Source organism: Mercenaria mercenaria, chromosome 10 (genome assembly GCF_021730395.1).
Source record: "Mercenaria mercenaria strain notata chromosome 10, MADL_Memer_1, whole genome shotgun sequence".
Taxonomy (NCBI): Eukaryota; Metazoa; Mollusca; class Bivalvia; order Venerida; family Veneridae; genus Mercenaria; species Mercenaria mercenaria.
Window position 1 is genome coordinate 25,667,623 of NC_069370.1, and position 14,702 is coordinate 25,682,324.

The window sequence follows — 14,702 nt, forward strand, 5'->3', positions numbered from 1 at the left end:
AACCCAGATTTGAACTTGAGCTACAGATCATCAAGATTAACATTTTGACCAAGTTTCATTAAGAAAAGGTCATAAATGTGGCCTCTACAGTGTAAACTAGCTTTTCCTTTGATTTGACCTGGTGACCTAGTTTTTTACCCTACATGACCCAGATTCAAATTGAACCTTAAGATCATCAATATTAACATTCTGACCAAGTTTCATGAAGATACAGTCATAAATGCGGCCTCTACAGTGTTAACAAGCTTTTCCTTTGATTTGACCTGGTGACCTAGTTTTTGACCCCAGATAACCCAATATCGAACATGTCCAAGATTTTATTAAGGGTAACATTCTAACCAAGTTTCATTAAGATTGGGCCAAAATTGTGACCTCTAGAGTGTTAACAAGCTTTTCCTTTGATTTGATCTGGTGACCTAGTTTTTGACACCAGATGACCCAATATCAAACTCGTCCAAGATTTTATTGAGGGTAACATTCTGACCAAGTTTCATAAAGATTGGGCCAAAATTGTGACTTCTAGAGTGTTAACAAGCTTTTCCTTTGATTTGACCTGGTGACCTAGTTTTTGACCCCAGATGACCCAATATCGAACTCGTCCAAGATTTTATTGAGGGTAACATTCTGACCAAGTTTCATTAAGATTAGGCCAAAAATGTGACCTCTAGAGTGTTAACAGTCAAATTGTTGACGACGGACGGACGACGACGGACACAGGGCAATCACTAAAGCTCACCTTTGAGCACTTCGTGCTCAGGTGAGCTAAAAATCTTCTTGTCAAAAACTACAAGGCATAGAGCCTTGATATTTGGCATGTGACATCATCTAATGGTCCTCTATGAAGATTGTTCAAATTGTGACCCTGTGGTGAAAAGAGGCCCTGCCCCAGGGGTCCCAATGTTAACATAGACTTATATAGGAAAAAACTTTAAAAATCTCTAAAACCACAAGACCTAGGCCTTTGATCTTTGGTATGTAACATTGCCTTGAGGTCCTCTACCAAAATTGTTTAGATTATAACCCTAGGGTGAAAAAAGGCCCTGCCCTGGGGTTCTCAAGTTTTACATAGACTTATATAGGAAAAAACTTTAAAAATCTTCTTGCCTGAAACTGCAAGGCCTAGGCTTTTCATATTTGGTATGTAGCATTACTTTGTGGTCCTCTACCAAAATTGTTCAAATTATGCCCCTGGGGTGAAAAGAGGCCCTGCCCTGGGGGTCCCAAATTTAACATAGACTTATATACTAGGGGAAAAAATCTTCTTATCTGAAAGTTCCAGGCCTAGGCCTTTGATATTTGGTATGTAGCATTGCCTAGTGGATGCCTAATAAAACTGTTCAAATTATTCTCCTGGGGTGAAAAGAGGCCCAGCCCTGGGGTTCACTTGCTATATGAGTTATACTGGAATAAATACTTCAGAAAAATTATAGATCATATTTCCTAGACTATTTAATTATAATTACCTGATGACCACGAGAGATTAGGGGTCACCTGACTGTGACCTTGTCCTACTGCCATACTTTCTTGTTTTTTAAGATACAACCTTGAAATTTGGATGACATGTACAGCTTTGCACACCTATCTTAAAACTGACTTCCAGTGACCATAAATATGACCGACTGACCTACTTTGTAATATTTTAGCATCAGTTTGCCATTTTAAACATGTGGCTCATATTACTCAGGTGAGCGATTCAGGGTCATCATGACCCTCTTGTTTATCTAAGTATCCTGAAATCCCAAAAAATAAGCCGGTTTGAAAATAAGCCCTCTCGAATATAAGTCTCCATTTCACTACAGGCAAAAGGGCTCATAAATTAGCTGCACTCAAAAATAAGCCATGCAATTTTTTGTGTCAGTAATAGTATCAATGACTTTGTTAGGACACCATATAAGATAGCAAAAGTTACCAACGTGTACATAGCAGATTTATTTCCAAATGTAATAGCAATAAAACATACTTTGGAATAAAAACACTTAAAACAATGCAAGTTTTACTGATTTTTAAAACCCTGGACAAATTAAAATTTTAAAAACAATAAACTTCATGTCTCAAACACTTATTGTCAAGTCAGTTCTATTAATTAAGATGACCGGTCTTTATAACACAATGGAGTGTTTATCACGTATTGTGTAAGTTATTCATACCCATAACACAATGGAGTGTTTATCACGTATTGTGTAAGTTATTCATACCCATAACACAATGCAGTGTTTATCACGTATTGTGTAAGTTATTCATACCCATTGGCTGATTAAATCATAGGTGTACCATACATGTGATACGTCCCAGATTGTCCGGGATTGTCCCGGAAATGACATACTCGTCCCGGTGTCCTGGACAGTGTTAAAATGTCCCGGTAAAATAAAAATACAGAAAACAAAAATAAACCCCCAAAAAAGTAGTTTTTTTGGTCTATAAATTGTTGAATTTTACGTTAATAAAACACAATAAACAGTCCCCGGTGTCACATTGTTTATTCCTAATTATCTAATATCAGTTTCATGCCCTCGAGCAGGACATGTGTTGATTAAGCCAGCTTCGATCAACACTCGTATTGAACACGCCCCGTGATCTTTTGATGACCCTGATTATGAACTGACAGAATTTTGCAATCAATAACGGTTTTATGATAATTTAATATTAGGAACAACAGTCGAAAATCTCGTTGTTTTTAGCACGTAGGCAGTGAAGCTACATGTAGGCCTATCCTTTATGGAAGAGATGGCTGATCTATTTATCTATTTTGATTTTACAGCGCACCAACACAGTATAGGTTACATGGTGCCATACAGGACTACAGATTTTGGTTCCACATCTCATTTACATCAAAATAAAAACATGAGGTATGGAATCAAAACCTGCATACCTGCTGGAATCACAGAGTTACTGCAAAACCAAGTGTTAAGACCCTATTAGTCGCCTCTTACGATCATGCAAGGGTAAGGCAGTGGTTCCAATTCTTTTCATACGCAGATCGTCCCAGAACCACATGGGGCGAAGAGATGGCTGAAAACGGTCAATTAAACGATAATTATTTTAAAAGGTTGTAATCTTTTAAATGTAGATTGATTGTCACACATATTCTAAATTAAAATTTTGACTGCTGAATGCCTTTGCCAACCGATCCATGAAAATTGACCCGACCCGTAAACGTTTAAGCTTTAAAATGATATCAAATAAGCTGGATTCTAAATCACGATGACCAGGTTAATTCTTCGTATATAGTAAGTCTCCTAATTCTGTTCACCTTGGGAACACAACCAATTCACATGCCAAACTATAGACGTGAATTACCCTATTTACCTCCCTTAGAAAGCTAGACGACATTTGCAATATTATTCCTAAGCGATGAACAATGTTTATCTCCGGAAACTACATGTAATTTTATGATATTTATGCATGAAACGGACGAATACTAATGTCACGGTGTATGTCCCAGACAAAGGGTAAAATCCCAGAAACTGATCCTAAAGCGCTCACCTGTGTACAAGGCTTCAAGTGTGTTTGTATAAGTACAGAGTTAGGTTTCTTCTATGTAAGCCTATATTATACATGTCACACACATTTTTGAACTTAGGGAAATAATTTGAACAATTATGGTGGATAGTATAACTCTGAATATAATATCACATGCAAAATATCAAGGCTCTAGCTGCTATTGATTCAGAGAAGATTTTCAAAGTTTCTTATATATAAGCCTATAGTAAGTACATGTTACACACGGGCATAGCCATTTTTGCACTTAGGGCAATAATTTGGACTATTATGGTAGAGAGTCACACCCTTATATCATATGCTAAATATCAATGCTTTTGAGAAAAAGATTTTTAAAGTCTGACAGCTGAAAACATATTTCTAACCAAAAACCCCCACATGTTCAATGAACTGGAACCATTTGAACAACTTTGAAAGAGAGCTACCCAGAGATCACTTGTGTAAAGTTTCATCAAAATATATTCAGTGGTTCTGGAGGAGATGTTGTTTAAAGAAATTGTTGATGAAATGGGACCAAGCACTCTGGCAGCCATATTTTTTAACAAATAAAGAAAAACTGAATAGTATTTGAAGAAGGTCACACAAGGACCATTTGTGTGAAATTATTTTAAAATTGGGCAAACAGTTTTATACAAGAAGATTTTCTAAGTTTCAAATATATATATATTGGTCTGGTATATTGTGGTGGTGATTTAGTTCGTATAAATTCTCTCTACTATATAATAATTTATAATGCGAACTTGTATCCTAGCGGATCTCACGTCTGGGAAAGTCAACTGTTCTGAATATAATTATATCCCTTAATGCAAATTATCTATATATATATTCAATGTATCCTCGAGATCCAGTTAACTTTGAGAGAGAGAAAATATAGCTTCTCTGGTCCCAATCAGTTAACAAGAGGGCCATGATGGCCCTATATCGCTCACCTGTTGTCATTGCACTTGAGGACAAGAAGGTCCTCAGAAAAAATATCTAAGTCCAAAGAACGGGAACAACAAAGGAAAGAAATTTAAACAAAAAGAAAAAAAAATTCTTACAAGGTACAGATATGTCAAAATACACCTAAAAATTAGAGGTACCATCCATGTTGTAGCACAGAAAAGTGGTCTCGGTTTTTCCCTACGGCCAATAATAAAAAAAGTTACTAAAATAAGCTATTTATAGTAATGTAAAAGGGAAGTAATTAAAAAGAAAATTATTGAAAGTGAACAAAAAAAAGGATCTGCCAAATAAATCTGTTGACATACCGTATTTTGGTGCATATAGGTCGCACTTTTTCTACCCATTTTGCTGCCTGAAAAAGTTCCTGCGACCTATACGACAGAACATTGCCAGCAGTTTTTTTTTTCGGGCCAATTTTCTGACCGTAGCTCTTGCAAAATTACGTGCATCTGTTACGAACGAACAAAATGGATAAAAAAATATCAATATCGGTGGCTTTTCAACCAATAGCGGTTACTTTCAATAAAATATATCGTAAATAACCCATACAGACTATTAAAATTACGAATGACTTTAATTCAAAGATGTTTTTGCAGTCTGAATTACGTTTGTTTCTACTTTCGTTTTACTGGACGCCATTGACATGTACTCCGGGTTGGATAAAATCCGGACAGATCCGTCCTCCATTCCAAACATTGTTTATACTAATTCTTAGCGTATTAAAAAACGTAAAAGATAATTTTTTACTTTTGATTTTTAAATAAAAGAAAAAAAATCCAAAAAGAGATATTATTTTAATCTTTTTACTCAGAATCAAAAGAACGCGGTTAATTACATGACACGGAAAGGTGTTATAATTGCTATGCAAACAATTCACGCTTAAACTTGCATGATAACAGAATATAAACGCAAACCGTCTGCTGCCAATTAGTGTCAAAAAGCCGCTTTTCTTTGATGTAGTCTGTTACCGATTCTACTTTGGTACGAAACGGTTGGGAATGAAAATAACACTGTCCGATTTCCACCAATCAGGATCTGATAATAATTCAGTCCGCGGCATCAATATGGCCGCCGCCATAACTTTTTTGCCGGTAAATATTAAATATTGCTGGGGAAAAAATCCGAAATTTAACTGCGACTAATACGCTAGAAGTTAAATTTTCCGACCATTTCCAGAGCAAAAATTAGATGCGGACTATACATTACCGCGACCTATACACACCAAAATACAGTAAATGAAATTTCAGATCAGTATCTTCATTAGTTACGGAGATATACCCATCTTAATTTGAAACAAAGGGAGGTAATTTGACACAAAATCATTCCATAGTTATCTACCCTGATTGGCTCAGTCCAACTAATGACAATAATTAAATTTCAAATAAGTCCTATAAGTACTTACAGATATAAATCCATTTTGATTACAATAAGGGGAGGTAATAAGATATAAAATAACTCTGGAACCTACGATTGGATCTGATTTGTCATGGAATCCAAAATTTATTGTTGCTGAAGATATTTTGGAAGTTTGTATCAAATCAAACCATAAATGAAGTCTCTATATGGCTGCGAAAGCCAAAATAGCCAATTTTGGACATTAAAGGGGCCATAACTCTGGAACCCATGATGGAATCTGGCCAGTTCAAGAAAGGAATCAAGATCTTGTGGTGATACAAATTTTGTGCAAGTTTGATTAAAATCAAATCATAAATGAAGCTGCTATTGTGCAGACAAGGTCAAAATAGCTAATTTTGGTCCTTTCAGGGGCCATAACTGTGGAACCCATTAAGGAATCTGGCCAGTTCAACAAAGGAACTAAGATCTTATGGCAACACAAGTTTTGTGCAAGTTTGATAAAATTAAAATCATAAATGAAGCTGCTATTGTGCAGACAAGGTCAAAATAGCTAATTCTGGCCCTTTCAGGGGCCATCACTCTGGAACCCATAAAGGAATCTAGCCAGTTCAAGAAAGGAACCAAGATCTTATAGTGATACAAGTTGTGTGCAAGATTGGTTAAAATAAAATCATAAATGAAGCTGCTATTGTGCAGACAAGGTCAAAATAGCTAATTCTGGTCCTTTCAGGGGCCATAACTCTGGAACCCATAATGGAATCTGGCCAGTTCAAGAAAGGAACCAAGATTTTATGGTGATACAAGTTGTGTGCAAGTTTGGTAAAAATCAAATTATAAATAAAGCTGCTATTGTGCAGACAAGGCCAAAATAGCTGATTTTGGCCCTTTCAGGAGCCATAACTCTGGAACCCATAATGGGATCTGGCCAGTTCAAGAAAGGAACCAAGATCTTATGGTGATACAAGTTGTGTGCAAGTTTGGTTAAAATAAAACATAAATGAAACCACTATCGTGCAGACAAGAAATTGTTGACGGACGGACGAGACGCACAGACTGACGACGGGTGATCACAAAAGCTCACCTTGTCACTATGTGACAGGTGAGCTAAAAAGACTAAAATGTCGCTGCTGATTTGTGAGACATGGAAATAGAGATTTGAGTATATATATGCAAATGTTGAACCAGTACGAATGTGTAGTACAATTCGGGCTAGTATATAAAGCAGCATCGAAACTAATCTTTTTGGGTTAGTGGACTTGCTGTGGCCTGTGCGTGTTCGTTTGTACTGCTAGGCGCTATGCCGTAATTGGTCTGGTATATTGTGGTGGTGATTTAGTTTGTATAAATTCTCCCTACTATATATATATATATATATATATATATATATATATATATATATATATATATATATATATATATATAACAGAAAATATTAAAAGTTACTCCTGGACATGTATATAATAAATAAAAAAGAAAAACATCCAATGGGTTTCCTCTATCTGTATTTCTGTCTACCTACTGGTTTCATATCATAATCATCAGGGCAGACATATAAAAAATGTGTAGTTGCTACCAGACCAATTACGGCATAGCCTGTTAGTGAACATTTAGATCTATGCTCTAAAATGGACCCACAGTATTTAATTTTTCCTTTTTATGAATTTTATAATAATAATGTTTCAGCTAGGTTGTCTAAGGATCGTTACATTTTTGATATATTTAAGCCAAAACTAAACAAATATTGATGACGGCATTCTTTTCAATTCCAGTACCGTTAGTCTGCCCACTTTTACGGGTATATCTGCCCACTTCTACGGTCCTTTACGGATTGAATCTATAGATGAAACGTATATCTGCCCACTTCTACGGTATAGTAAAGGTATATATATATATATATATATATATATATATATATATATAGGGAAAAGTGACCACGCCCCCTGGCAGCCATGTTTTTTGATGAATCGGAAAAATTTGAACAATCTTGGAAGAGGGTCACACAAGAACCATTGTGTAAAATTATTTTAAAATCGGGCTTGCAGTTTCAAACAAGAAGATTTTTAAAGTTTCCACTATATACATATAAGGAAAAGTGACCCCGCCCTCTGGCGGCCATGTTTTTTGACAAATCAAAATAATTTGAACAACCTTGGAAGAGGGTCACACAAGGATTATTTGTGTAAAATTATTCTAAAATTGGGCCAGCAGTTTCACACAAGAAGATTTTTAAAGTTTACACTATATACATACAGGGAAAAGTGACCACGCCCTCTGGCGACCATGTTTTTTGACCAAACAAAATAATTTGAACAATCTTGGAAGAGGGTCACACAAGGACCATTTGTGTAAAATTATTCTAAAATGGGGCTTGCAGTTTCATACAAGAAGATTTTTATAGTTTCCACTACATACATATAGGGAAAAGTGACCACGCCCTCTAGCGGCCATGTTTTTTGACGAATCGGTATAATAAGAACAAACTTGGTAGAGGGTGACATAAGGACCATTTGTGTGAAATTATTTTAAAATTAGTCCATCAGTTTAGAAGGAGATGTTGTTTGACTTTTTTCTATTTTTAGCTCTGGCAGCCCCTATGTGCAAACAAGCGAAGCAGTTTTGAACAAATTTGGTAGAGGACCACCCAAGGAACATCATGGCCAAGTTTCATCAAAATCCATTCATTGGTTTTGGAGGAGATGTCGTTTAAACACAAATGTTGACGACGGATGGACGACTTGACGCATGCATGTACGGAAGCATGCACAACGGACACAGTGTGATCACAATAGCTCACCATGAGCACTTTGTGCTCAGGTGAGCTAAAAAGGCCATAATTCCTCCAAAATACTTTACAGAGTTATGTACTCTTGCCTACAGATAAAGACTCTCATAATAAACAAGTGATAAAAGTTTTAAAGCCATATATCAAACAGTTTACACAAAATATGAACAGGTATAAAAAACGTACCCAAGATTTGCAAGTTAAAAGGAGCCATAATTAAGATAAAATCCTTGATGGAGATATAAACTCTTGCCTAACACTGAACATGGTGATGGTACACAAGTGTTAAAAGTTTCAAAGCTATATGTCAAAAGTTTTTGTCAAAATGTGGACTGGAACAACAAACTTTACCAAGGTGTGATGCCGACGTCATGGTATGTAGAACAGCTCTCCTTATTCTTCATATAGTCTAGCTACAAACATAACATCTCCATTTTCGACTTTGGTTTAAACTGGTAAATTATGTTATATACCTGTCCTCCCAAAGCAAAACCATATATACCAACTGTTACAGTTAAACTGTTACATTGTGTTACGTACCTGTGGAGCTATATCTAGATGGTTACACTGAATCCTCTCCAACAAATCCACCTATACCCACTGCTATAGTTAAACTGTTACATTGTGTTACATATCTGTGGTGCTATATCTGGATAGTTAACACTGAATCCTCCCCAAGCAAATCCACCTATACCCACTGCTGTAGTTTAACTGTTACATTGTGTTACATATCTGTGGTGCTATATCTGGATAGTTAACACTGAATCCTCCCCAAGCAAATCCACCTATACCCACTGCTGTAGTTTAACTGTTACATTGTGTTACATATCTGTGGTGCTATATCTGGATAGTTAACACTGAATCCTCCCCAAGCAAATCCACCTATACCCACTGCTGTAGTTTAACTGTTACATTGTGTTACATATCTGTGGTGCTATATCTGGATAGTTAACACTGAATCCTCCCCAAGCAAATCCACCTATACCCACTGCTGTAGTTTAACTGTTACATTGTGTTACATATCTGTGGTGCTATATCTGGATAGTTAACACTGAATCCTCCCCAAGCAAATCCACCTATACCCACTGCTGTAGTTTAACTGTTACTTGTGTTACATATCTGTGGTGCTATATCTGGATAGTTAACACTGAATCCTCCCCAAGCAAATCCACCTATACCCACTGCTGTAGTTTAACTGTTACATTGTGTTACATATCTGTGGTGCTATATCTGGATAGTTAACACTGAATCCTCCCCAAGCAAATCCACCTATACCCACTGCTGTAGTTTAACTGTTACATTGTGCTACATACCTGTGGAGCTATATCTAGATGGTTAACACTGAATCCTCCCCAGGCAAATCCACCTATACCCACTGCTATAGTTAAACTGTTACATTGTGTACATACCTGTGGAGCTATATCTAGATGGTTAACACTGAATCCTCCCCAAGCAAATCCACCTATACACACTGCTATAGTTAAACTGTTACATTGTGCTACATACCTGTGGAGCTATATCTAGATGGTTACACTGAATCCTCTCCAACAAATCCACCTATACCCACTGCTATAGTTAAACTGTTACATTGTGTTACATATCTGTGGTGCTATATCTGGATAGTTAACACTGAATCCTCCCCAAGCAAATCCACCTATACCCACTGCTGTAGTTTAACTGTTACATTGTGTTACATATCTGTGGTGCTATATCTGGATAGTTAACACTGAATCCTCCCCAAGCAAATCCACCTATACCCACTGCTGTAGTTAAACTGTTACATTGTGTTACATACCTGCTGAGCTATATCTAGTTGGTTAACACTGAATCCTCCCCAGGCAAATCCACCTATACCCACTGCTATAGTTAAACTGTTACATTGTGTTACATACCTGTGGAGCTATATCTAGATGGTTAACACTGAATCCTCCCCAAGCAAATCCACCTATACCCACTGCTGTAGTCAAACTGTTACATTGTCTTACATACCTGCGGAGCTATATCTAGATAGTTAACACTGAATCCTCCCCAAGCAAATCCACCTATACTCACTGCTGTAGATATTGTTTGTTTTGTTGGGTTTAACGTCGCACCAACACAATTTTAGGTCATATTGCGACTTTCAAGCTTTGATGGTGGAGGAAGACCCCAGGTGCCCCTCCGTGCATTATTTCACTATAAGCAGGCATCTGGGTAGAACCACTGACCTTCCGTAAGCAGCTAGATGACTTCCTCACATGAAGAATTCAACGCCCCGAGTGAGGCTCGGACCCACAGCGATGAGGGGCAAGTGATTTGAAGTCAGCAACCTTAACCACTCGGCCATGGAGGCCCCTACTGCTGTAGTTAAACTGTTACATTGTGTTACATACCTGTGAAACTATATCTAGATGGTTAACACTGAATCCTCTCCAGACAAATCCACCTATACCCACTGCTATAGTTAACTGATACATTGTGTTACATACCTGTGGAGCTATATCTACATGGTTAACACTGAATCCTCCCCAGGCAAATCCACTTATACCCACTGTTGTAGTTAAACTGTTACAATGTGTTACATACCTGTGGAGCTATATCTAGATGGTTAACACTGTATCCTCCCAAAGCAAATCCACCTATACCCACTGCTGTAGTTAAACTGTTTTATTGTGTTATGTACCTGTGGAGCTATATCTAGATGGTTAACACTGAATCCTCCCAAAGCAAATCCACCTATATCCACTGCTGTAGTTAAACTGTTACATACCTGCGAAGCTGTATCTAGATGGTAAACACAGAATCCTCCCTAGGTAAATCCACCTATACCCACTGCTATAGTTAAACTGTAACACTGTGTTACATACCTGCAGAGCTATATCTAGATGGTTAACACTTAATCCTCCCTAGGCAAATCCACCTATACCCACTGCTATAGTTAAACTGTTACATTGTGTTACATACCTGCCAAGCTGTATCTAGATGGTTAACACTTAATCCTCCCTAGGCAAATCCACCTATACCCACTGCTATAATTAAACTGTTACATTGTGTTACATACCTGCCAAGCTGTATCTAGATGGTTAACACTTAATCCTCCCCAGGCAAATCCACCTATACCCACTGCTATAGTTAAACTGTTACATTGTGTTACATACCTGCAGAGCTATATCTAGATGGTTAACACTGAATCCTCCCCAGGCAAATCCACCTATACCCACTGCTATAGTTAAACTGTTACATTGTGTTACATACCTGCCAAGCTATATCTAGAAGATGGTTAACACTTAATCCTCCCCAGGCAAATCCACCTATACCCACTGCTGTTGTCAAACTGTTACATTGTGTTACATACCTGCCAAGCTATATCTAGATGGTTAACACTTAATCCTCCCTAGGCAAATCCACCTATACCCACTGCTATAATTAAACTGTTACATTGTGTTACATACCTGCCAAGCTATATCTAGAAGATGGTTAACACTTAATCCTCCCCAGGCAAATCCACCTATACCCACTGCTATAGTCAAACTGTTACATTGTGTTACATACCTGCCAAGCTATATCTAGAAGATGGTTAACACTTAATCCTCCCCAGGCAAATCCACCTATACCCACTGCTGTAGTCAAACTGTTACACTGTGTTACATACCTGCCAAGCTATATCTAGATGGTTAACACTTAATCCTCCCTAGGCAAATCCACCTATACCCACTGCTATAGTCAAACTGTTACATTGTGTTACATACCTGTGGAGCTATATCTAGAAGATGGTTAACACTTAATCCTCCCCAGGCAAATCCACCTATACCCACTGCTATAGTTAAACTGTTACATTGTGTTACATACCTGCCAAGCTATATCTAGAAGATGGTTAACATTGAATCCTCCCCAGGCAAATCAACCTATACCCACTGCTGTAGTCAAACTGTTACATTGTGTTACATACCTGTGGAGCTATATCTAGATAGTTAACACTTAATCCTCCCCAAGCAAATCAACCTATACCCACTGCTGTAGTCAAACTGTTACATTGTGTTATATACCTGTGGTGCTATATCTAGATGGTTGACACTGAATCCTCCCCAAGCAAATCCACCTATACCCACTGCTGTAGTCAAACTGTTACATTGTGTTACATACCTGTGGAGCTATATCTAGATAGTTAACACTTAATCCTCCCCAAGCAAATCAACCTATCCCCACTGCTGTAGTCAAACTGTTACATTGTGTTACATACCTGTGGTGCTATATCTAGATGGTTGACACTGAATCCTCCCCAAGCAAATCCACCTATACCCACTGCTGTAGTCAAACTGTTACATTGTGTTACATACCTGTGGAGCTATATCTAGATAGTTAACACTTAATCCTCCCCAAGCAAATCAACCTATACCCACTGCTGTAGTTAAACTGTTACATTGTGTTACATACCTGTGGTGCTATATCTAGATGGTTGACACTGAATCCTCCCCAAGCAAATCCACCTATACCCACTGCTATAGTTAGACAAACCATACATGCTGTACGTGTCATGGTGTATCCTGCCCCAATCATGAACACAACTTGTATGATAAATGCTGAAAATTCAAACAAAAATAATAATTACTGTGGTGCAAAATGCCCTATAAAATCATGAAACATTTCTTAGCATTCTCTTCAGATAACAGAACTTTCAACCATATTTTTTCCTAACAGAACAAGAGCTGTCGGAGGACAGCAATGCTCGACTATTCAACAGCATTGTCAATTGAATGAATATTAATTTTGTAAATTGCAAAACAGGGTTTTGGAACCTGTACAATGCATATCAGCTCATGACAATGGACAATTGTGTGAAGTTTTAATTCATTTCCATTAGTAGATACTGAGATATCAGTTTACATACAAAAGCTAAACCAAAAAACTGCTAAGTCAAAAAAGGGGCATAATTTTATTTAAATGCAAAAGTGGAATCTTTGCACTGCATGTCAGATCATCACAGTGAATAAGTGTGTGAAGTTTCAATCCATTCCAACAAGTGGTTACTGAGATACCAGCTTACATACAAAAACTTAACCAAATTGTGATGCGGATTGAATAGTCAAGCTAAAAATGTGACTACATGCTGTATATCATCAACATTCATGTGGGTGTGATTTGCAGTACACCACAAAAAAATCTAACAAACAAATGAAAGTCCCATTCTATTAATCTTTAAAAACTATAATCCATAAATCAAGTCCCCATGGAAAATCCATTTTCATCAAAACCACAGAATATTAAACAATTTTACAATAAACATTAAGAGATTGGATAATCAATATTATACATAGTCCATAGTCTGTGCTATTTGGAATGGTCTCTATTTAACACATGTTTGATTTTCACAGCTTGGAAATTATTTTCAAATAGGGCAACAGGAAGATTTTTAATTTTTTCCCACTGAATAAATATAGATCGAATATGACACTGTATGCCGTGATGGGTGTGTGGAAAGAGGGGATGATGATGAAACAGGACACTAAAACACAGTATCAAGCAATAGGTGTTTGTTTTTTGTTGATTTTATTCTTCTGAGAGGCGAGAAGATGATGTGGTAATGTGGACTGGGATGATGATGACATGAAACTGAGAGTCACTATCAAGAAACACAACAAGAGCCGTTCATTAGACAGCCAGAGCTAAACTGTTTGAATTGTTGTCCCAGAAGCAGCAATATTACACTAACTGTTAAAATATTTTCAATCCAGTATCTGCATTAGTTTTGGAGACAGTAACTTACATGCAAAACTTTAACCAGAAGATTTTAAGTTCAAAAGGGGACATAATTTGGGAAAATACATGTCAGGGTTATGGGCCTTGATGGAATGACCTAGTTTTATAAACCTGACAAATCATGTGATTAGTTTCAATTCAATATTTGCATTAATTTTTGAGATAGTAACCTGCATGCAAAACTTTAACCAGGATCTTCTAAGTCCAAAAGGGGGCATAATTTGGCCAATAAATGTTAGTTATGGGAGTGGATGCTATCACCTAGTTTTATAACCTGGAAGACACGTGAAGTTTCATATCAATATCTGCATTAGCTTTGGAGATAGAAACTTGCATGCAAAACTTCAACCAGGGTTTTTTTAAGTCCAAAAGGGGACATAATTTG

General features: G+C 37.1%; 1 protein-coding gene across 3 annotated transcripts in view; it reads right to left on the bottom strand.

Moving 5' to 3' along the window:
- Positions 1–14,702, bottom strand: part of LOC123559598 (sialin-like) — a 107,540-nt gene that overhangs the window by 11,267 nt on the left and 81,571 nt on the right. For all 3 annotated transcript variants that reach the window (XM_045351562.2, XM_045351559.2, XM_045351560.2), the window contains one exon: positions 12,995–13,140. In XM_045351562.2, the coding sequence (XP_045207497.2) occupies positions 12,995–13,140 (146 nt within the window). The remainder of the gene's footprint in view (positions 1–12,994; positions 13,141–14,702) is intronic.